Source organism: Salvelinus alpinus, chromosome 4 (assembly GCF_045679555.1).
Source record: "Salvelinus alpinus chromosome 4, SLU_Salpinus.1, whole genome shotgun sequence".
NCBI lineage: Eukaryota > Metazoa > Chordata > Actinopteri > Salmoniformes > Salmonidae > Salvelinus > Salvelinus alpinus.
The window spans coordinates 15,437,369-15,462,054 of NC_092089.1; the positions used below are offsets into that span (position 1 = coordinate 15,437,369).

The following is a 24,686-nucleotide window of genomic DNA, read 5'->3' on the forward strand; positions in this document are numbered from 1 at the left end:
AATATGCACATTTTTCGAACAAAACATAGATTTATTGTATAACATGTTATAAGACTGTCATCTGATGAAGTTGTTTCTTGGTTAGTGACTAATTATATCTCTATTTGGTCGGTTTTGTGATAGCTACCTATACGGTAGAAAAATGGTGAAAATATGCGGTTGAGTCTTTTGCTATTGTGGTTAGCTAATAGAAATACATATTGTGTTTTCGCTGTAAAACATTTTAAAAATCGGAAATGATGGCTGGATTCACAAGATGTTTATCTTTCATTTGCTGTATTGGACTTGTGATCTCATGAAAATTATGTTATATGATATCCCTGTGGCGTTAGGCTAGGCTATGCTAGTCAGCTTTTTTGATGGGGGGGATCCCGGGTCCGGGTTTGTGACTCGTGAGAAACAAACAGTAGACATTTGTCTTCAGATTCTAGCAGGGTGAGGCCGGGTGTTGCAGACTGTTCAAGTGCCCTCGCCAATTCGTTGATATATATGTTGAAAAGGGTGGGGCTTAAGCTGCATCCCTGTCTCACCCCACGGCCCTGTGGAAAGAATTGTGTGTTTTTGTAAAAATCCAATTTGACATTTGCTCAGTACATTGTTTTCGCTGAGGAAATGTACAAGTCTGCTGTTAATGATAATGCAGTGGATTTTCCCAAAGTTGCTGTTGACGCATATCCCACGGTAGTTATTGGGGTCAAATTTGTCTCCGCTTTTGTGGATTGGGATGATAAGTCCTTGGTTTCAAATATTGGAAGATGCCAGAGCTAAGGATATTGTTAAAGAGTTTAACTTCTTTGGGCTGCAGGGGCAGTATTGAGTAGCCTGGATAAAAGGTGCCCATTTCAAACGGCCTCGTACTCAATTCTTGCTCGTACAATATGCATATTATTATTACTATTGGATAGAAAACACTCTCTAGTTTCTAAAAACGTTTGAATTATATCTGTGAGTAAAACAGAACTCATTTTGCAGCAAACTTCCTGACAGGAAGTGGAAAATCTGAAATTGATGCTCTGTTCTAGGGCCTGCCTATAAATGTGCTTGATATGTATTAGTATACATGCACTTCATACGCCTTCCACTAGATGACATGACGTGACACCAATTTCCTGTTTTCTGGAAGGCGCGTGAAGGGACCTGGTATTGCCTTCTGAAAAGCTGTTGTTATAGACGACTAATATCTCCGGCTTTGATTTTATTTGATAAATGTGACAATATCATCGTAAAGTATGTTTTTTCAATATAGTTTTATTAGATTATTGAAATTAGCTTCGCGCCACTTCGCTAGTGTGCTTGCTAATTCAAGAGGGAAAAATGCCATTCTAAAACCAAACAACGATTGTTCCCGACAAAGGACCCCTTGTACAACATTCTGATGGAAGATCATCAAAAGTAGGACCCATTTTATGATGTTATTTCATATATCTGTCGTACATGTGTACTATTAGTTTGCGCCCAGATTTTGGGCACTCTCTCGCCATAACGTAATCTGGATGTCGTAATGAAGTTATTTTTAGAATTCTTAACACGGCGATTGCATTAAGAACTAGTGTATCCATCATTTCCTATACAACATGTATTTTTTAGTAACGTTTATGAATAGTTATTTGGTCAGAATAGGTGAGTGTCATAAAAATATCCGGACTTTCTGGGAAAAAGATGCTACGTTAGCACAATGTATAACCACTGATTTCAGCTCTAAATATGCACATTTTCGAACAAAACATAAGTGTCTGTATAACCTGATGTTATAGGACTGTCATCTGATGAAGCTTATCAAGGTTAGTCAAAAATTATATATCTTTTGCTGGTTTGTTACGATCGCTAACTTTTGCTGCTGGTAAATGGCTTGTGTTTCTGGCTATTGTGGTAAGCTAATATAATGCTATATTGTGTTTTCGCTGTAAAACACTTAAGAAATCGGAAATATTGGCTGGATTCACAAGATGCTTGTCTTTCATTTGCTGTACACCATGTATTTTTCAGAAATGTTTTATGATGAGTATTTAGGTATTTGACGTTGGTGTCTGTAATTACTCTGGCTGCTTCGGTGCTATTTGTGACGGTAGCTGTGATGGTAGCTGCAATGTAAAACTGATTTATACCTCAAATATGCACATTTTTCGAACAAAACATAGATTTATTGTATAACATGTTATAAGACTGTCATCTGATGAAGTTGTTTCTTGGTTAGTTTGGTTGGTTCTTGGTTAGTTAGGTTGGTTTTGTGCATGCTACCTGTGCTGTGAAAATGTCTGTCCTTTTTTGTATTTGGTGGTGAGCTAACATAAATATACGTGGTGTTTTCGCTGTAAAACATTTAAAAAATCGGACATGTTGGCTGGATTCACAAGATGTTTATCTTTCATTTGCTGTATTGGACTTGTTAATGTGTGAAAGTTAAATATTTCTAAAAAATATCTTTTGAATTTCGCGCCCTGCACTTGAAGTGGCTGTTGTCATATTGTGCCCGGCCAATTGATAGCCAATTGAAATTTGTTGTCTGTATATTTTATCATTATATTGAGGATACCATCAACACCACAGGCCTTTGATTTTTGATTTTGTCCTGTAGTTCATTCAAGGTAATTGGAGAATCCAGTGGGTTCTGGTACTTTAATATTTGATTCTAAGATTTATATTTGATCATGTTTTTGCTGTTTGTTCTTTGTTCTTCTTTCTTTGGACAGATAACTCTTTGTGTTTGTTTAGTGTTTTCCAATTTTCCCAGAAGTGGTTAGTAAGGATCCGACTCTTTTTTTAAACGTTCGCCTAAAATGACATACCCAAGTCTATCTGCCTGTAGCTCATGCCCTGAAGTAAGGATATGCATATTTTTGGTACCATTTGAAAGTAATCACTTTCAAGTTTACGGAAATGTGAAAGGAATGTAGTAGAATATCACACTAGATCTGGTAAAAGATAATACAAAGAAAAAAACAACCGTTGTTTTGTATTTTTTTGTACCATCATCTTTGAAATGCAAGAGAAAGGCCATAATGTCTTATTCCAGCCCAGTTGCAATTTAGATTTTGGCCACTAGATGGCATTAGTGTATGTGCAAAGTTTTTGACTGAGCCAATGAACCATTGCATGTCTGTAAAAATAATTGTATCAGGACTGCCCAAATGTGCCTAATTTGTTTATTAACAAACACAAACACACCCCACAGAGCCCCAGGACAGCAACACAATTAGACCCAACCAAATCATTAAAAAACAAAAAGATAATTACTTGACACATTGGAAAGAATTCACAAAAATACTGAGCAAACTAGAATGCTATTTGGCCCTAAACAGAGAGTACACAGTGGCAGAATACCTGACCACTGTGACTGACCCAAACTTAAGGGAAGCTTTGACTATGTACAGACTCAGTGAGCATAGCCTTGCTATTGAGAAAGGCCGCCGTAGGCAGACATGGCTCTCAAGAAAAGACCGGCTATGTGCACACTGCCCACAAAATGAGGTGGATACTGAGCTGTACTTCCTAACCTCCTGCCAAATGTATGACCATATTAGAGACACATATTTCCCTCAGATTACACAGATCCACAAAGAATTTGAAAACAAACCAAGTTTTGTTAAACTCTCATATCTACTGGGTGAAATACCACAGTGTTCCATCACAGCAGCAAGATTTGTGACCTGTTGCCACAAGAAAAGGGCAACCAGTGAAGATCAAACACCATTGTAAATACAACCCATATTTATGTTTATTTATTTGCCCTTTTGTACTTTAACCATTTGCACATCGTTACAACACCGTATATATACATAATGACATTTTAAATGTCTTTATTCTTTTGGAACTTCTGTGAGCATAATGTTTACTGTTCATTTTTATTGTTTATTTCACTTTTGTTTATTATCTACTTCACTTCCTTTGGCAATGTTAATATATGTTTCCCATGCCAATAAAGCCCCTTGAATTGAACTGAATTGAATTGAATTGAGAGAGAGAGAGAAGAGATTGAAGGTGAGAAAGAGAGAGGGAGCAAGATAAAGAGAGATGGAGAGAGAGGCAGGCGGAAAGCAAGTAATGGGACATGGTGATAACAGATCTCCCAGGGGTTGTTGGGAAGAGAGTCTAAGGGTGACTCCCAATGGGAATGGGGTGCCATTTAGGATGCATAGAGTCTATGCTAAGCCCTGCTATTCCAGCTCCCCTCCACTCTGAGTCGGCCTCCCATGTAGCTTATTGATGTATACCTGAAAGAGGGGATGAGAGACTAGGGGGCTGGGATATACCTGAACTGGGGATGGGGGTCTAGGGGGCTGGGATATACCTGAACTGGGGATGGGGGTCTAGGGGACTGGGATATACCTGAACTGGGGATGGGGGTCTAGGGGGCTGGGATATACCTGAACTGGGGATGGGGGACTAGGGGGCTGGGATATACCTGAACTGGGGATGGGGGTCTAGGGGGCTGGGATATACCTGAACTGGGGATGGGGGACTAGGGGGCTGGGATATACCTGAACTGGGGATGGGGGTCTAGGGGGCTGGGACATACCTGAACTGGGGATGGGGGACTAGGGGGCTGGGGGGCTGGGATATACCTGAACTGGGGATGGGGGTCTAGGGGGCTGGGATATACCTGAACTGGGGATGGGGGTCTAGGGGGCTGGGACATACCTGAACTGGGACTGAGAGAGAGAGAGAGAGAGAGCAAGGGTCTAGTTAAAAATTGGATTGCGGCTCAGTGGCTGACTCCTCCCCCAGAGTGTTTCGTCTCTTTTAATTGGATGTCTGTCTTTTGTTCCTGTAATGCTCATCTACTCAGAGAGCCTCCCCATCGTTATCATTAGCAGACTTCTCAGAGGCTTGGGCCACTTTCATCATGCAGCAATGAGACCAGAGGCTGGCTGACTCTTCTTTTGCACTGTGTGTCTGGTGCATGTGGTGTGTGTGTGTGTGGTGTGTGTGTGTGGTGTGTGTCGGTGTGTCTGTGTGAACGTGTTTAACTATACTTATGGGAACCAGAAGTCCCCAGAACAATAGTAAAAAAAATAAAACACCAACTGGGGACATTTTGTTAGTGTCATCAAGGCAAAGGGTGGCTACTTTGAAGAATCGCAAATATAAAATATATTTTGATTTGTTTTTAGAAAATTGGTTACTACATGATTCCATATGTGTTATTTCATTGTTTTGGTGTCTTCACTATTATGTAGAACATGTAGAAAATAGTAAAAACAAAGAAAAACCCTTCAATGAGTAGGTGTATCCAAACTTTTGAGTGGTACTGTATGTAGTGGTGCCTATTCCCACCCCTACCTCTACTTCCTGTTGCTGACTTGCGTCTAACCCTCTTGATTGGCCTCCTCCCTTCCTCCAGTACCTTCATAACAATCCTTCAGGTTATCCAGCATGTCTCTGTACAGCTGCCCAGAGGAAGGGTCTTCCATCAGGAGAGAATCCGGGGTCACCCCCCTTCTCAGTTGGCCCACAAGCTGGTGCACCAGAGTTCCCTTGTACAGCCTAGACTCCAACAGGGAAACAACAGAGGGATGAATTAGCTGTGTTGCTGCTGAGATAGAATAACATGTAAAGGAATACCACTGGTCTACTCTAGAGGTTAGAGGTTAGGGATGATTCAGGAAGTGACACCTTACCAGGCACACTGAGGCTCCAGTAGAGGGAAGCACAGCAGTTGGTTCAGGTCAAGGCCATCCCTCATGCAGCACTGCCATTGGCTATAGGCGTGGGCCACATCCAGGTCTAAATAAGTTCCTAAATCAGGATTCTGAATCAGCCCTCTCAGCTTCTCCAACACTGGTCCCTCGGCCACTATAAATCCAGACACACAAAAAGGGGAGGAGTCATTGGCTGCACTTCACACAATTCAATATTTATGAATTCTACATTGTGTGAGTCTGTTTGTGTGTTTTGGTTCATGCTCTGGGCCATACCTCCCTGGCTCTTCCTGCAGAACTCTCCGTACACCAGTCCTAGTAGCAGCGCCTTCAGGAGGGTGAGGTCTTGTTGGGTAAATGGACTGGGATGGGCGTGCCTCAGCCAGTAGTGGGTAACAGCCACAGGAAGTCCCAGATGAGGTGGGAGACCATTCAAATTCAAAGTGGACTGGGACACACCAAGGGTCTTCAAAAACACCTCATGCCGAACTGGATGTGGAGCCTAAGAAACAGAACAAGAGAATGAGAATCAATTTCAGAATCAACAGCAGTATGTTTATATTATACTGTATATTAGAAACTGGGTGGTTCGTGCAGGAAACCACGGCTAAGGGCTGTATCCAGGCACTCCTCCTTGCGTCGTGCATAAGAATAGCCCTTAGCCGTGGTATATTGGCTGTATACCACACCCACTCTGGCCTTATTTCTTAACTACACAATACTGTATCACATGTCTACATACCTGATCCAGTTTGTTTAGCTGCAGGAGTTGTGCAGCACTGGGCAGGATGGCTTTAACCCTTTTGTGTGTCAGCTCCGTGCCTTCCCTGTCATACTCTTCCACGTGAACCACTAAGGGTCTTTGACTGCTCGGGCCCGCCTCCCTCCCATCGGATCTCCGCTTCTTGCCTTTCCTGTCATCCTCCTCCACTGGGGGCCTCCCAAGCAGTAGCAGCCCGTAGAGTACCTGCCGTATGGGCCGAGAGGTGGTGCTCCCACTGACCAAGGCGTGATTTTCCACTTGAGCACTCTGTATCACCCTCTTATGCAGCAGCACGTTCACAATGAGGGAGGGAAGCTTACCCTTCATCAACAGCAGCAGGGTCCAATCTGGCAGGACCCTCAGAGGCGTTGGGAGACAGTCGAGGCCAGGCGCCACGTCATTGTTGAAGAACCCCTCCAGGTAACTGGGTAGAGTCTCTGGAATATCATACTCTTTTATGCCCTTAGAGATGTCAACAACTCCCTGGGCATTAACTCCAAGACTGGGCATTAACTCCAAGGCCGCCCTTTGCTCCTGGAAGCTGGCCAGCCATTCCAGGATGCAATAGAAGGTGGGAAACCTCGCGGCAGCATTTCTTACTCTGCTTCCCAAATGCGGCTTGTCTTTTATGTCCTCCCACGTGATACCTAAATTGACATTGCCATTTCCTACCATAACAGCGAAGACTGGGAGGAGCTGTTTGTTGATGTTAAAGGTTTCGGAGAATCTTGTTGTGGTGTAGCGCATGCACTGGATATATTGATGACTCACAGACGTCTCCTTCCACAGAAAATGAGAGATGGGCAGACATCCTGCCTTGAGGTCAAAGATATAAAAGTCGCTGTCATCGGACAGCACTGGACAGTCCCACTTTTGAGCCAGGAAGGCTATTCCTTGTTTTGCCTCACAGATGCACTGTGTGAATGGCACATTTAGGCTGGAGAGGACCTGTATGAAGACATTTTTGACAAAGGTTGCCAGCATACCGCTTTTCTTAGCCAAGGCTTTGGCATTCTTGATCTTTGACTCAGCCAAGGCTTTGGCATTCTTGATCTTTGGTTCAACTTGATGTTTGAGAGTAAAAAACTTTTCGTCGGTGTAGTTGGAGCCTCCCTTTATAACCACATAAGGTTCAATGCCACAATCTCTCAGAGCCTTAAAGAACTTACAGACCTGGTCCTGAAAATGATCATAATCCCCTCCATGCTGCTGATCCACACCTGAGGTAAAATAAAGAGAGTGGTACAGATTAGTACCATCTATGACCACCTTGCTGTTTCTGAACTGATAATCTGTTAAAATGTTTCCATGATCCTTTATAAATCTGGTTAAACCCTTGACACCCATGATGAGCTCCTTCTAGGATATGATGTCTTTCTAAGTGAAGAGTTTCAGTCACAGGACTATTTATAGCATCGTTACAATGGACTAGTTTCCATTTCCTTAAGTTTCCCTTTCCGTACGTCATATCTCCCTCACGATCTCTTAATGGTCACTTCACCTGATGCTGAGCAGGTCTAGACTAGTTCATGGGATCAGTCTTATTGAAATCCTCTATGAAAATAATACAATCAGAAATAAAAACGCCCTGGAGGAGGAATGTATGATGCAAACAATGCTCATCACACATGATCACTTAGACACTGTCAGGTACCTGACTTACCTTGTCTAGTTTTCTGTTCCATTGTATTTGGAAAAGAAACCTCCATAACTGATAAACTGCTGCACACTGTTTCTATAAACTGGTTGGGTTGGTTGGCAAAGGCCTGTATTTAGTTTAGCTTGCTGATGGTGTTGTGGGCTACTGTGGTGGTGGAGTTGTGGGCTACCATGGTGGTGGTGTTTTGGGCTACAGTGGTGGTGGTGGTGATGATGGTGTGGGCTACCATGGTGGTGGAGTTGTGGGCTACCATGGTGGTGGTGGTGGTGTTGTGGGCTACTATGATGGTGGTGGTGGTGGTGTGGGCTTCCATGGTGGTGGTGGTGTGGGCTACCATTGTGGTGGTGGTGTGGGCTACCATGGTGGTGGTGATGGTGGTGTATGGTGGTGTTGGCTACCATGGTGGTGGTGGTGGTGATGGTGGTGTGGTGCTACCGTGGTGGTGGTGGTGGTGGTGTGGGCTACCGTGGTGGTGGTGGTTTATCAACAGTGATATGGCAAACATACACCAAACGAAGCGATTGCCTTGTGTGTGGTGATGAAGCATTTACCAATGTTTAAATCACATCTTTCTTTTTCCCCTTCTGAGAATGAATTGCTCTATGTGAAGAGTTGAAACTCAATGACAACAGAGGTCATTTACAATTGTAATGTACTAAGTGCAAGAAAGTCTTACCTCTTTCCCCTCATCTTAATGCTTGTTTGATGAAAATGCTTGGAAGTAATTTTTTATTAGGTTGAGACTAGGTCGAGTCTCAAAAGGGATGAAATGTTGTGAAAAAATTTCATTTAGACATACTATATATACTTTGAGAATTGTCCATTGTTTTATGCTAGTGTTTTTTTTGTCTACCGTTTAAAATTTGGGGTCACTTAGAAATGTCCTTGTTTTTGAAAGTAAAGCTCATTTTTTGTCCATTAAAATAACTTCAAATTGACCAGAAATATAGTGTAGACATTGTTAATGTTGTAAATGACTATTGTAACTGGAAATGTCAGATTTTTATGGAATATCTTCATAGGCATACAGAGGCCCATTATCAGCAACCATCACATCTGTGTTCCAATGGCACATTGTGTTAGCTAATCCAAGTTTATCATTTTAAAAGGCTAATTGATCATTAGAAAACCCTTTCACAATTATGTTAGCACAGCTGAAAACTGTTGTCCTGATTAAAGAAGCAATAAAACTGGCCTTCTTTAGACTGGATGAGTATCTGGAGTGTCAACATTTGTTGGTTCGACTACAGGCTCAAAATGACCAGAAACAAAGAACTTTCTTCTGAAACTCGTCAGTCTATTCTTGTTCTGAGAAATGAAGGATATTCCATGCTATAAATTTCCAAGAAACTGAAAATCTCGTACAACGCTGTGTACTACTCCCTTCACAGAACAGCGCAAACTGGCTCTAACCAGAATAGAAAGAGGAGTGGGAGGCCCCGGTGCAAACCTTAGCAAGATGACAGGTATATTAGAGTGTCTAGTTTGAGAAACAGACGCCTCACAAGTCTTCAACTGGCAGCTTCATTAAATAGTACCCGCAAAACAGCAGTTTCCCCATCAACAGTGATAAGGCAACCCCGGGATGCTGGCCTTCTAGGCAGAGTTCCTCTGTCCAGTTTCCCCATCAACAGTGAAGAGGCAACCCCGGGATGCTGGTCTTCTAGGCAGAGTTCCTCTGTCCAGTTTCCCCATCAACAGTGAAGAGGCAACCCCGGGATGCTGGCCTTCTAGGCAGAGTTCCTCTGTCCAGTTTCCCCATCAACAGTGAAGAGGCGACCCCGGGATGCTGGCCTTCTAGGCAGAGTTCCTCTGTCCAGTTTCCCCATCAACAGTGAAGAGGCGACCCCGGGATGCTGACCTTCTAGGCAGAGTTCCTCTGTCCAGTTTCCCCATCAACAGTGAAGAGGCGACCCCGGGATGCTGACCTTCTAGGCAGAGTTCCTCTGTCCAGTTTCCCCATCAACAGTGAAGAGGCGACCCCGGGGTGCTGGCGTTCTAGGCAGAGTTCCTCTGTCCAGTTTCCCCATCAACAGTGAAGAGGCGACCCCGGGATGCTGACCTTCTAGGCAGAGTTCCTCTGTCCAGTTTCCCCGTCAACAGTGAAGAGGCCACCCCGGGATGCTGGCCTTCTAGGCAGAGTTCCTCTGTCCAGTCTCAACGTCAACAGTGAAGAGGTGGTTCCAGGATGCTGGCCTTCTAGACAGAGTTCCTCTGTCCAGTTTCCCCATCAACAGTGAAGAGGCAACCCCAGGATGCTGGCCTTTTAGGCAGAGTTGCAAAGAAAAAGCCATATCTCTGTCCAGTGTCTGTGTTCTTTTGCTCATCTTAATCTTGTATTTTTATTGGCCAGTATGTATTTTTCTTTGCAACTCTGCCTAGAAGGCTAACATCCCGGAGTAGCCTCTTCACTGTTTTCGAACCCAGGTAGGGTAATGATGCTTCGTGGGTGTCAGTTGTCGATGTGTGCAGGGGGTCCCTGGTTCGAGCCCAGGTAGGGGCGAGGAGAGGGACGGAAGCTATACTGTTACATGGACTACCGTGGTGTTGGTGTGGGCTACCGTGGTGGTGGTGGTGTAGGATACCATGTTGGTGGTGGTGGTGTGGGCTACCGCTACTGTGGTTAAAAGGGCTATCATGGTGGTGGTGGTGGTAAGGGCTGCCATGGTGGTGGTGGTGGTGGTGGTGGTGGTGTGGTCTAGCGTGAGGGTGATGTAGGCTACTATGGTGGTGCTGGTGATGTGGGCTACCATGGTGGTGTGACAGTTAAATCACAGGAGGAGATGGAGTAACAGGTCAAAGGGTTAAAGGTTAATTAACTTAAAATACAGGAGGACATGGAGTGAAGAGTTTCAGTCACATGACTATTTACAGCGTCATTACAATGGATGGGTTTCTCTTTTGTTAAGTTTCCCTTTCCGAAAACCTAACAGGCTAACACCCTGGAGGAGGAATGTATGATGCAGACAGTGCTCATCACACATGATCACTTAGACACTGTCAGGTAACTGACTTACCTTGTCTAGTTTTCTGTTCCATTGTATTTGGAAAAGAAACCTCCATAACTGATAAACTGCTGCACACTATTTCTATAAACTGGTTGGGTTGGTTGGCAAAGGCCTGTATTTAGTTTAGCTTGCTGATAGTGTTGTGGGTTACCATGGTGGTGGTGTTGTGGGCTACTGTGGTGGTGGTATTGTGGGCTACTGTGGTGTTGGTGGTGTGGGCTACTATGGTGGTGGAGGTGTGGGCTACTGTTGTGGTGGAATTGTGGGCTACCATGGTGGTGTAGTTGTGGGCTACCATGGTGGTGGTGCTGTGGAGTACTGTGGTGGTGTGGGCTACCATGGTGGTGTTGGTGGTGGAGTTGTCGGCTACTGTGGTGGTGGAGTTGTGGGCTACCGTGGTGGTGGAGTTGAGGGCTACCATGCTGGTGGAGTAGTGGGCTACCATTGTGGTAGAGTAGTGGGCTACCATGGTGGTGTTGGTGTGGGCTACCATGGTGGTGTTGGTGTGGGCTACCATGGTGGTGTTGTTGGTGTGGGCTATTATGGTGGTGGAGTAGTGGGCTACCATGGTGGTGTTGGTGTGGGCTACCATGGTGGTTTTGGTGTGGGCTACCATGGTGGTGTTGGTGTGGGCTACCATGGTGGTGGAGTTGTGGGGTACCGTGGTGGTGCTGTTGGTGTGGGCTTTTATGGTGGTGGAGTAGTGGGCTACCATGGTGGTGTTGGTGTGGGCTACCATGGTGGTGTTGGTGTGAGCTACCATGGTGTTGGAGGTGTGGGCTACCATGAGGTTGGTGCTGTGGGCTACCATGGTGGTGGAGTTGTGGTCTAATGTGGTGGTGGTGGTGGTGCTGTGGGCTACTGTGGTGGTGGTGCTGTGAGCTACTATGTTTGTGGTGCTGTGGGCTACTGTACTGATGGTGTTGTGGGCTACTGTGTTGGTGGTGTTGTGTGCTACTGTGATGGTGGTGTGGGCTACTGTGGTGGTGGTGTTGTGTGCTACTGTGATGGTGGTGTGGGCTACTGTGGTGGTGGTGTTGTGTGCTACTGTGATGGTGGTGTGGGCTACTGTGGTGGTGGTGTTGTGTGCTACTGTGATGGTGGTGTGGGCTACTGTGATGGTGGTGTTGTGTGCTACTGTGATGGTGGTGTGGGATACTGTGGTGGTGGTGTTGTGGTCTACTGTGATGGTGGTGTGGGCTACTGTGGTGGTGGTGTTGTGTGCTACTGTGATGGTGGTGTGGGCTACTGTGGTGGTGGTGTTGTGTGCTACTGTGATGGTGGTGTGGGATACTGTGGTGGTGGTGTTGTGGTCTACTGTGATGGTGGTGTGGGCTACTGTGGTGGTGGTGTTGTGTGCTACTGTGATGGTGGTGTAGGCTACCGTGGTGGTGGTGTTGTGGACTACTGTGGTGGTGGTGTTGTGGGCTACTGTGGTGGTGGTATTGTGGGCTACCATGGCGGTGGTGTTGTGGGCTACTGTGGTGGTGTTGTTGTGAGCTACCATGGTGGTGGAGGTGTGGGCTACTCTGGTGGTGAAGTTGTGGGCTACCATGGTGGTGTAGTTGTGGGCTACCATGGTGGTGGTGCTGTGGAGTACTGTGATGGTGTGGGCTACCATGGTGTAGTTGGTGGTGGAGTTGTGGGCTACCGTGGTGGTGGAGTTGTGGGCTACCGTGGTGGTTGTGAGGGCTACCATGGTGATGGTGGGGGTTGTGTTGGCTACCATGGTGGTGGAGGTTGTGTGGGCTACCATGGTGGTGGTTGTTGGTGTGGGCTACTATGGTGGTGGAGAAGTGGGCTACCATGGTGTTGGTGTCGTGGGCTACTGTGGTGGAGGTGGTGTTGGTGGTGTGGGCAACCATGGTGGTGTTGTTGTGAGCTACCATGGTGGTGGAGGTGTGGGCTACCATGAGGTTGGTGTTGGTGTGGGCTACCATGGTGGTGGAGTTGTGGGGTACCGTGGTGGTGTTGTTGGTGTGGGCTATTATGGTGGTGGAGTCGTGGGATACCATGGTGGTGGTGTCGTGGGCTACCATGGTGGTGGTGGTGTGGGCTACCATGAGGTTGGTGCTGTGGGCTACCATGGTGGTGGAGTTGTGGGCTACCATGGTGGAGGTGGTGGGCTACTATGGTGGTGGAGTTGTGGTCTACTGCGGTGGTGGTGGTGCTGTAGGCTACTGTGGTGGTGGTGCTGTGAGCTACTATGTTTGTGGTGCTGTGGGCTACTGTGCTGATGGTGTTGTGGGCTACTGTGATGGTGGTGTTGTGTGCTACTGTGATGGTGGTGTGGGCTACTGTGGTGGTGGTGTTGTGGGCTACTGTGATGGTGGTGTAGGCTACCGTGGTGGTGGTGTTGTGGACTGCTGTGGTGGTGGTGTTGTGGGCTACTGTGGTGGTGGTATTGTGGGCTACCATGGTGATGGTGTTGTGGGCTACCATGGTGGTGGTGCTTTGGAGTACTGTGATAGTATGGGCTACCATGGTGTAGTTGGTGGTGGAGTTGTGGGCTACCGTGGTGGTGGAGTTGCGGGCTAACATGGTGAAGGTGGTGGTGGTGGAGTTTTGGGCTACCATGGTGGTGTTGTTGTGGGATACCATGGTGGTGGTGGTGGTGGAGTTGTGCGCTACCATGGTGTTGTTGTTGTGGGCTACCATGGTGGTGGAGTAGTGGGCTACCATGGTGGTGGAGTAGTGGGCTACCATGGTGGTAGAGTAGTGGGCTACCATGGTGGTGTTGGTGCTGTGGGCTACCATGGTTGTGGAGTTGTGGGCTACCGTGGTGGTGTTGTTGGTGTGGGCTACTATGGTGGTGGAGTAGTGGGCTACCATGGTGGTGGAGTTGTGGGGTACCGTGGTGGTGCTGTTGGTGTGGGCTTTTATGGTGGTGGAGTAGTGGGCTACCATGGTGGTGTTGGTGTGGGCTACCATGGTGGTGTTGGTGTGAGCTACCATGGTGTTGGAGGTGTGGGCTACCATGAGGTTGGTGCTGTGGGTTACCATGGTGGTGGAGTTGTGGGCTACCATGGTGGTGGTGGTGGTGGACTACTGTGGTGGTGGTGTTGTGGGCTACTGTGGTGGTGGTATTGTGGGCTACCATGGCGGTGGTGTTGTGGGCTACTGTGGTGGTGTTGTTGTGAGCTACCATGGTGGTGGAGGTGTGGGCTACTCTGGTGGTGAAGTTGTGGGCTACCATGGTGGTGTAGTTGTGGGCTACCATGGTGGTGGTGCTGTGGAGTACTGTGATGGTGTGGGCTACCATGGTGTAGTTGGTGGTGGAGTTGTGGGCTACCGTGGTGGTGGAGTTGTGGGCTACCGTGGTGGTTGTGAGGGCTACCATGGTGATGGTGGGGGTTGTGTTGGCTACCATGGTGGTGGAGGTTGTGTGGGCTACCATGGTGGTGGTGGTTGTTGGTGTGGGCTACTATGGTGGTGGAGAAGTGGGCTACCATGGTGTTGGTGTCGTGGGCTACTGTGGTGGAGGTGGTGTTGGTGGTGTGGGCAACCATGGTGGTGTTGTTGTGAGCTACCATGGTGGTGGAGGTGTGGGCTACCATGAGGTTGGTGTTGGTGTGGGCTACCATGGTGGTGGAGTTGTGGGGTACCGTGGTGGTGTTGTTGGTGTGGGCTATTATGGTGGTGGAGTCGTGGGATACCATGGTGGTGGTGTCGTGGGCTACCATGGTGGTGGTGGTGTGGGCTACCATGAGGTTGGTGCTGTGGGCTACCATGGTGGTGGAGTTGTGGGCTACCATGGTGGAGGTGGTGGGCTACTATGGTGGTGGAGTTGTGGTCTACTGCGGTGGTGGTGGTGCTGTAGGCTACTGTGGTGGTGGTGCTGTGAGCTACTATGTTTGTGGTGCTGTGGGCTACTGTGCTGATGGTGTTGTGGGCTACTGTGATGGTGGTGTTGTGTGCTACTGTGATGGTGGTGTGGGCTACTGTGGTGGTGGTGTTGTGGGCTACTGTGATGGTGGTGTAGGCTACCGTGGTGGTGGTGTTGTGGACTGCTGTGGTGGTGGTGTTGTGGGCTACTGTGGTGGTGGTATTGTGGGCTACCATGGTGATGGTGTTGTGGGCTACCATGGTGGTGGTGCTTTGGAGTACTGTGATAGTATGGGCTACCATGGTGTAGTTGGTGGTGGAGTTGTGGGCTACCGTGGTGGTGGAGTTGCGGGCTAACATGGTGAAGGTGGTGGTGGTGGAGTTTTGGGCTACCATGGTGGTGTTGTTGTGGGATACCATGGTGGTGGTGGTGGTGGAGTTGTGCGCTACCATGGTGTTGTTGTTGTGGGCTACCATGGTGGTGGAGTAGTGGGCTACCATGGTGGTGGAGTAGTGGGCTACCATGGTGGTAGAGTAGTGGGCTACCATGGTGGTGTTGGTGCTGTGGGCTACCATGGTTGTGGAGTTGTGGGCTACCGTGGTGGTGTTGTTGGTGTGGGCTACTATGGTGGTGGAGTAGTGGGCTACCATGGTGGTGGAGTTGTGGGGTACCGTGGTGGTGCTGTTGGTGTGGGCTTTTATGGTGGTGGAGTAGTGGGCTACCATGGTGGTGTTGGTGTGGGCTACCATGGTGGTGTTGGTGTGAGCTACCATGGTGTTGGAGGTGTGGGCTACCATGAGGTTGGTGCTGTGGGTTACCATGGTGGTGGAGTTGTGGGCTACCATGGTGGTGGTGGTGGTGGGCTACCATGGTGGTGGAGTTGTGGACTACTGTGGTGGTGGTGGTGGTGGTGCTGTGGGCTACTGTGGTGGTGGTGCTGTGTGCTACTGTGATGGTGGTGTGGGCTACTGTGATGGTGGTGTTGTGTGCTACTGTGATGGTGGTGTAGGCTACCGTGGTGGTGGTGTTGTGGACTACTGTGGTGGTGGTGTTGTGGGCTACTGTGGTGGTGGTATTGTGGGCTACCATGGCGGTGGTGTTGTGGGCTACTGTGGTGGTGTTGTTGTGAGCTACCATGGTGGTGGAGGTGTGGGCTACTCTGGTGGTGAAGTTGTGGGCTACCATGGTGGTGTAGTTGTGGGCTACCATGGTGGTGGTGCTGTGGAGTACTGTGATGGTGTGGGCTACCATGGTGTAGTTGGTGGTGGAGTTGTGGGCTACCGTGGTGGTGGAGTTGTGGGCTACCGTGGTGGTTGTGAGGGCTACCATGGTGATGGTGGGGGTTGTGTTGGCTACCATGGTGGTGGAGGTTGTGTGGGCTACCATGGTGGTGTTGTTGGTGTGGGCTACTATGGTGGTGGAGTCGTGGGCTACCATGGTGGTGGTGTCGTGGGCTACCGTGGTGCAGGTGGTGTTGGTGGTGTGGGCAACCATGGTGGTGTTGTTGTGAGCTACCATGGTGGTGGAGGTGTGGGCTACCATGAGGTTGGTGTTGGTGTGGGCTACCATGGTGGTGGAGTTGTGGGGTACCGTGGTGGTGTTGTTGGTGTGGGCTATTATGGTGGTGGAGTCGTGGGATACCATGGTGGTGGTGTCGTGGGCTACCATGGTGGTGGTGGTGTGGGCTACCATGAGGTTGGTGCTGTGGGCTACCATGGTGGTGGAGTTGTGGGCTACCATGGTGGAGGTGGTGGGCTACTATGGTGGTGGAGTTGTGGTCTACTGCGGTGGTGGTGGTGCTGTAGGCTACTGTGGTGGTGGTGCTGTGAGCTACTATGTTTGTGGTGCTGTGGGCTACTGTGCTGATGGTGTTGTGGGCTACTGTGATGGTGGTGTTGTGTGCTACTGTGTTGTTGTTGTGGGCTACCATGGTGGTGGAGTAGTGGGCTACCATGGTGGTGGAGTAGTGGGCTACCATGGTGGTAGAGTAGTGGGCTACCATGGTGGTGTTGGTGCTGTGGGCTACCATGGTTGTGGAGTTGTGGGCTACCGTGGTGGTGTTGTTGGTGTGGGCTACTATGGTGGTGGAGTAGTGGGCTACCATGGTGGTGGAGTTGTGGGGTACCGTGGTGGTGCTGTTGGTGTGGGCTTTTATGGTGGTGGAGTAGTGGGCTACCATGGTGGTGTTGGTGTGGGCTACCATGGTGGTGTTGGTGTGAGCTACCATGGTGTTGGAGGTGTGGGCTACCATGAGGTTGGTGCTGTGGGTTACCATGGTGGTGGAGTTGTGGGCTACCATGGTGGTGGTGGTGGTGGGCTACCATGGTGGTGGAGTTGTGGACTACTGTGGTGGTGGTGGTGGTGGTGCTGTGGGCTACTGTGGTGGTGGTGCTGTGTGCTACTGTGATGGTGGTGTGGGCTACTGTGATGGTGGTGTTGTGTGCTACTGTGATGGTGGTGTAGGCTACCGTGGTGGTGGTGTTGTGGACTACTGTGGTGGTGGTGTTGTGGGCTACTGTGGTGGTGGTATTGTGGGCTACCATGGCGGTGGTGTTGTGGGCTACTGTGGTGGTGTTGTTGTGAGCTACCATGGTGGTGGAGGTGTGGGCTACTCTGGTGGTGAAGTTGTGGGCTACCATGGTGGTGTAGTTGTGGGCTACCATGGTGGTGGTGCTGTGGAGTACTGTGATGGTGTGGGCTACCATGGTGTAGTTGGTGGTGGAGTTGTGGGCTACCGTGGTGGTGGAGTTGTGGGCTACCGTGGTGGTTGTGAGGGCTACCATGGTGATGGTGGGGGTTGTGTTGGCTACCATGGTGGTGGAGGTTGTGTGGGCTACCATGGTGGTGGTTGTTGGTGTGGGCTATTATGGTGGTGGAGAAGTGGGCTACCATGGTGTTGGTGTCGTGGGCTACTGTGGTGGAGGTGGTGTTGGTGGTGTGGGCAACCATGGTGGTGTTGTTGTGAGCTACCATGGTGGTGGAGGTGTGGGCTACCATGAGGTTGGTGTTGGTGTGGGCTACCATGGTGGTGGAGTTGTGGGGTACCGTGGTGGTGTTGTTGGTGTGGGCTATTATGGTGGTGGAGTCGTGGGATACCATGGTGGTGGTGTCGTGGGCTACCATGGTGGTGGTGGTGTGGGCTACCATGAGGTTGGTGCTGTGGGCTACCATGGTGGTGGAGTTGTGGGCTACCATGGTGGAGGTGGTGGGCTACTATGGTGGTGGAGTTGTGGTCTACTGCGGTGGTGGTGGTGCTGTAGGCTACTGTGGTGGTGGTGCTGTGAGCTACTATGTTTATGGTGCTGTGGGCTACTGTGCTGATGGTGTTGTGGGCTACTGTGATGGTGGTGTTGTGTGCTACTGTGATGGTGGTGTGTGCTACTGTGGTGGTGGTGCTGTGAGCTACTATGTTTGTGGTGCTGTGGGCTACTGTGCTGATGGTGTTGTGGGCTACTGTGATGGTGGTGTTGTGTGCTACTGTGATGGTGGTGTGGGCTACTGTGGTGGTGGTGTTGTGGGCTACTGTGATGGTGGTGTAGGCTACCGTGGTGGTGGTGTTGTGGACTGCTGTGGTGGTGGTGTTGTGGGCTACTGTGGTGGTGGTATTTTGGGCTACCATGGTGGTGGTGCTTTGGAGTACTGTGATAGTGTGGGCTACCATGGTGTAGTTGGTGGTGGAGTTGTGGGCTACTGTGCTGATGGTGTTGTGGGCTACTGTGATGGTGGTGTGGGCTACTGGGATGGTGGTGTTGTGGGCTACTGTGGTGGTGGTGTTGTGGGCTACTGTGGTGGTGGTATTGTGGGCTACTGTGGTGGTGGTGTTGTGGGCTACTGTGGTGTTGGTGGTGTGGGCAACCATGGTGGTGGAGTAATGGGCTACTATGGTGGTGGAGTTTTGGGCTACCATGGTGGTGTAGTTGTGGGCTACCATTGTGGTGATGCTGTGGAGTACTGTGGTGGTGTGGGCTACCATGGTGGTGGTGGTGGAGTTGTGGGCTACCATGGTGGTGGTGGTGGTGGATATGTGGGCTACCATGGTGGTGTTATTGTGGGCTACCATGGTGGTGGTGTGGGCTACCATGGTGGTGGTGGTTGTGTGGGCTACGATGGTGGTGGTGGTGGTTGCATTTGCAAAAAAGCCAATAAAATAAATCTATGATGTCTTAAGTGAAGTGAAGATCTTCAGTCACAGGACTATTTTTAACAGCTTTACAATTTCTATTTGGAAAGGGCAGTGATGGTGATATTAGCATGGACTTGTCAGATGGGTGGTAGCAACAGAATGAATGTCAGTGGTCTGTTTGTAATTTCAGATATAAACACTAACTAGAGTCATGTTGTAATGTGGTAGTAATGTCATCTTGTAATGTGGTAGTAATGTCATGTTGTAATGTAGTAGTAATGTCATGTTGTAATGTAGTAGTAATGTCATGTTGTAATGTAGTAGTAATGTCATGTTGTAATGTGGTAGTAATGTCATGTTGTAATGTAGTAGTAATGTCATGTTGTAATGTAGTAGTAATGTCATGTTGTAATGTGGTAGTAATGTCATGTTGTAATGTAGTAGTAATGTCATGTTGTAATGTAGTAGTAATGTCATGTTGTAATGTAGTAGTAATGTCATGTTGTAATGTAGTAGTAATGTCATGTTGTAATGTAGTAGTAATGTCATGTTGTAATGTAGTAGTAATGTCATGTTGTAATGTGGTAGTAATGTCATGTTGTAATGTAGTAGTAATGCCATGTTGTAATGTAGTAATAATGTCATGTTGTAATGTAGTAGTAATGTCATGTTGTAATGTAGTAGTAATGTCATGTTGTAATGTGGTAGTAATGTCATGTTGTAATGTAGTAGTAATGCCATGTTGTAATGTAGTAATAATGTCATGTTGTAATGTAGTAGTAATGTCATGTTGTAATGTAGTAGTAATGTCATGTTGTAATGTGGTAGTAATGTCATGTTGTAATGTAGTAGTAATGTCATGTTGTAATGTAGTAGTAATGTTATGTTGTAATGTAGTAGTAATGTCATGTTGTAATGTAGTAGTAATGTCATGTTGTAATGTAGTAGTAATGTCATGTTGTAATGTAGTAGTAATGTCATGTTGTAATGTAGTAGTAATATCATGTTGTAATGTAGTAGTAATGTCATGTTGTAATGTAGTAGTAATGTCATGTTGTAATGTAGTAGTAATGTCATGTTGTAATGTAGTAGTAATGTCATGTTGTAATGTAGTAGTAATATCATGTTGTAATGTAGTAGTAATGTCATGTTGTAATGTAGTAGTAATGTCATGTTGTAATGTAGTAGTAATATCATGTTGTAATGTAGTAGTAATGTCATGTTGTAATGTAGTAGTAATGTCATGTTGTAATGTAGTAGTAATGTCATGTTGTAATGTAGTAGTAATATCATGTTGTAATGTAGTAGTAATGTCATGTTGTAATGTAGTAGTAATATCATGTTGTAATGTAGTAGTAATGTCATGTTGTAATGTAGTAGTAATATCATGTTGTAATGCAGTAGTAATGTCATGTTGTAATGTAGTAGTAATGTCATGTTGTAATGTAGTAGTAATATCATGTTGTAATGCAGTAGTAATGTCATGTTGTAATGTAGTAGTAATGTCATGTTGTAATGTAGTAGTAATGTCATGTTGTAATGTAGTAGTAATGTCATGTTGTAATGTAGTAGTAATGTCATGTTGTAATGTAGTAGTAATGTCATGTTGTAATGTAGTAGTAATGTCATGTTGTAATGTAGTAGTAATGTCATGTTGTAATGTAGTATTAATGTCATGTTGTAATGTAGTAGTAATGTCATGTTGTAATGTAGTAGTAATATCATGTTGTAATGTAGTAGTAATGTCATGTTGTAATGTAGTAGTAATGTCATGTTGTAATGTAGTAGTAATGTCATGTTGTAATGTAGTAGTAATGTCATGTTGTAATGTAGTAGTAATATCATGTTGTAATGTAGTAGTAATGTCATGTTGTAATGTAGTAGTAATGTCATGTTGTAATGTAGTAGTAATATCATGTTGTAATGTAGTAGTAATGTCATGTTGTAATGTAGTAGTAATGTCATGTTGTAATGTAGTAGTAATGTCATGTTGTAATGTAGTAGTAATATCATGTTGTAATGTAGTAGTAATGTCATGTTGTAATGTAGTAGTAATATCATGTTGTAATGTAGTAGTAATGTCATGTTGTAATGTAGTAGTAATATCATGTTGTAATGCAGTAGTAATGTCATGTTGTAATGTAGTAGTAATGTCATGTTGTAATGTAGTAGTAATATCATGTTGTAATGCAGTAGTAATGTCATGTTGTAATGTAGTAGTAATGTCATGTTGTAATGTAGTAGTAACGTCAATGTTTTCTAAATATCTTTTTCTATGTTGAATCTTAAACTAAAAACATGATCATCTGTGAAAATGGCATTCCTAAATTCCTTTTAAAATACAACCACTAACATTAAACCAGACTTCATCCCTGCTGGACCTAAAGCTACATCCTGCTGGACCTAAAGCTACACCCTACTGGACATAAAGCTACACCCTACTGGATCTAAAGCTACGCCCTGCTGGACCTACAGCTACACCTGGACCTACAGCTAAACCCTCCTGGACCTAAAGCTTAGCCCTTCTGGACCTAAAGCTACGCCCTGCTGGACCTAAAGCTACACCCTACTGGACCTAAAGCTACACCCTGCTGGATTTAAAGCTACACCCTGCTGGACCTAAAGCTACGCCTTGCTGGACCTAAAGCTACACCCTACTGGACCTACAGCTATGCCCTACTGGACCTAAACCTACGCCCTGCCGGACCTACAGCTACACCTGGACCTAAAGCTACACCCTGCTGGACCTAAAGCTATGCCCTGCTGGACCTAAAGCTACACCCTACTTGACCTAAAGCTACACCCTGCTGGATTTAAAGCAACACCCTGCTGGAGGAAACAACTGGGCAACTTAGCATTTCCTTTAGCATTACACAGTTATAACCTGCAGACCATTTTTATACTCTAGATATACGAATATGATTACATACACTCCATAGAACAAGTGGAACTTGCTAAGCTGTGGTATTATATGATTGGACGGCAAAATCCACCTTAACAAGAGTTACCACTTTATCTGTTTAGTATTTATACTGTAGATATATGAATAATGATCATATACTGTTCTCATCACGGAACAAGTGGAATTTTTTATTTTTTTATTTTATTTCACCTTTATTTAACCAGGTAGGCAAGTTGAGAACACAAATGAACTATACTATGGCTGTATATAATTCACTATACTATGGCTTTATATAATTCACTACACTATGGCTTTATATAATTCACTATACTATGGCTGTATATAATTCACTACACTATGGCTGTATATAATTCACTATACTATGGCTTTATATAATTCACTATACTATGGCTGTATATAATTCACTTTTTCCAGCCAAAGAGATAGTAACAAAAGGCAGAAAGGCAGAGGAGTAACAAAAGGCAGAAATAGAGATAAAAATAATCACTAACCTTTGATGATCTTCATCAGATGACACTCATAGGACTTCATGTTACACAATACATGTATGTTTTGTTCGGTAAAGTTCATATTTATATCCAAAAACCTGAGTTTAGGTGGGACGCTACTGTCTCACTTGGCAAAAAGACAGAGAAAATGCAGAGCGCCAAATTCAAATGAATTACTATAAAAATTACTATAAAAATCAAACTTTCATTAAATCACACATGAAAGATACCAAATTAAAGCTACACTGGTTGTGAATTCAGCCAACATGTCAGAATTCAAATAGGATTTTCGGTGAAAGTAAACGATGCTATTATCTGAGTTAGCACCATTGTAAACAAAGAGAGAGAAGCATATTTCAACCCTGCAGGCGCGACACAAAAGGCAGAAATAAAAATATAATTCATGCCTTACCTTTGACGAGCTTCTGTTGTTGGCACTCCAATATGTCCCATAAACATCACAAATGGTCCTTTTGTTCGATTAATTCCATCGATATATATCCAAAATGTCCATTTATTTGGCGCGCTTGATCCAGAAAAACACCGGTTCCAAATTGTAAAATGTGACTACAAAATATCTCAAAGGTTACCTGTAAACTTTGCCAACAAATGTCAAACTACTTTTGTAATACAACTTTAGGTATTTTTTTAACGTAAATAATCGATCAAATTGAAGACGGGATGATCTGTGTTCAATACAGGATTAAAGCCAACTGTAGCTAGCTTTCTGGTCATGCGCTTCTAACAAACAGGACACTTCGAGTGACCCTCCTTCAAGATGGCCGTACTTCTTCATTACACAAAGTAATAACCTCAACCAATTTCTAAAGACTGTTGACATCCAGTGGAAGCGGTAGGAACTGCAAGAAGGTCCCTTAGAAATCTGGTTTCCCAATGAAAATCCATTGAAAAGAGAGTGACCTCAAAAGAAAATCTGAATGTTTTGTCCTCGGAGTTTCACCTGCTAAATAAGTTCTATTATACTCACAGACATGATTCAAACAGTTTTAGAAACTTCGGAGTGTTTTCTATCCAAATCTACTAATAATATGCATATCTTATCTGCTGGGGATGAGTAGCTGGCAGTTTAATTTGGGCATGCTTTTCATCCAAAATTCTGAATGCTGCCCCCTACCCAAGAGAAGTTAAATGGAAGAAGTTTGGAACCACCAAGACTCTTCCTAGAGCTGGCCGTCGGGCCAAACTCAGCAATTGGGGAAGGTGACCAAGAACCCGATGGTCACTCTGACAGAGCTCCAGAGTTCCTCTGTGGCGGTGGGAGAACCTTCCAGAAGGACAACCATCTCTGCAGCACTTCACCAATCAGGCTCTTATGGTAGAGTGGCCAGACGGAAGCCACTCCTCAGTGAAAGGCACATGACAGTCTGCTTGGAGTTTGCCAAAAGACACCTAAAGAACTCTCAAACCATGAGAAACAAGATTCTCTGGTCTGATGAAACCAAGATTGAACTCTTTGGCCTGATCTCCCTCACCCTGAACCTATAAACCCGGCTCCTTTTCAGGATCGTCCGGGCCAGAGTTTCAACCTCAGCACACTATGAGTGGGTCACCCTCCCCTGGGTTGGCTTAGCCCAGACACGCCCCTCTCACGACTCCTACCAATGCACTCAGTACCTATAGTTGGGTCTCAGGCTCCTTTATACCAGCAACTCAGGTTCCCGATAGACTAACTAACCAGATGCTAAAAGTACTCCATTAATCAAGTCTAGTTCAGAAACCTAGAGAAGAAATACAAGCACTAGTATGACTCATTGATGACACAGGGTTTCAGAACAATAAAGCCAGTTTATTCAAAGTTCCAGAAACAGACATAAAAAATCCCAGATCAATCAACCAATCACAAATCAATATCACAAATCAATGATAAGTTCAAATCAACCATGAATTAACTTTATAGATGCCTCCAGCGCCCTTTAACTAAACCCTTAGTGGGATGTGCCAATAAAATGTTAATTGTAGATCACAATTTTATGAGAAGCACAATATTAAATAACAAGAAAAACAGGTTCTTACCTTCTACAATTTATAACCAGCTGTTTGTCTCCCCCTCCAGATGATCAGTCCCTCAGTTGGTGTCTAAAACAACTCTAACAGCTACATTAACACACTTCTATCAATGAGGTCACCTTAACGAGTCCTCCTAGAATGTTACTTTAACCAAGTAGTATAAAAACATAAATATAAGTAGAATAAAAACATAAATATAAGTATAATAAAAACATAAATCTAAGTAGA

The 24,686-nt window shown here is 45.9% G+C and overlaps 2 protein-coding genes across 2 annotated transcripts in view; both read right to left on the reverse strand.

Moving 5' to 3' along the window:
- Positions 1-3,129: 3,129 nt before the first annotated feature.
- LOC139572892 (single-strand DNA endonuclease ASTE1-like) overlaps positions 3,130-24,686 on the reverse strand; it is a 28,455-nt gene continuing 6,898 nt past the window's right edge. Inside the window, exons 3-5 of the mRNA XM_071395739.1 lie at positions 5,916-6,141; positions 5,619-5,793; positions 3,130-5,484 (exon numbers count right to left, since the gene is read on the reverse strand). Coding sequence (XP_071251840.1) covers positions 5,307-5,484; positions 5,619-5,793; positions 5,916-6,141 — 579 coding nt within the window. The 3' untranslated portion in view covers positions 3,130-5,306. The remainder of the gene's footprint in view (positions 5,485-5,618; positions 5,794-5,915; positions 6,142-24,686) is intronic.
- Positions 6,340-7,755, reverse strand: LOC139572235 (single-strand DNA endonuclease ASTE1-like). The gene has a single exon (XM_071394886.1). The coding sequence runs from the start codon at positions 7,747-7,749 to the stop codon at positions 6,340-6,342; it is 1,410 nt and encodes a 469-aa protein (XP_071250987.1). The 5' UTR covers positions 7,750-7,755.

Excerpts from the sequence above, each read along its gene's own strand:
- LOC139572235 (XM_071394886.1), bottom strand. The coding sequence starts at position 7,749 with ATGGGTGTCAAGGGTTTAACCAGATTTATAAAGGATCATGGAAACATT.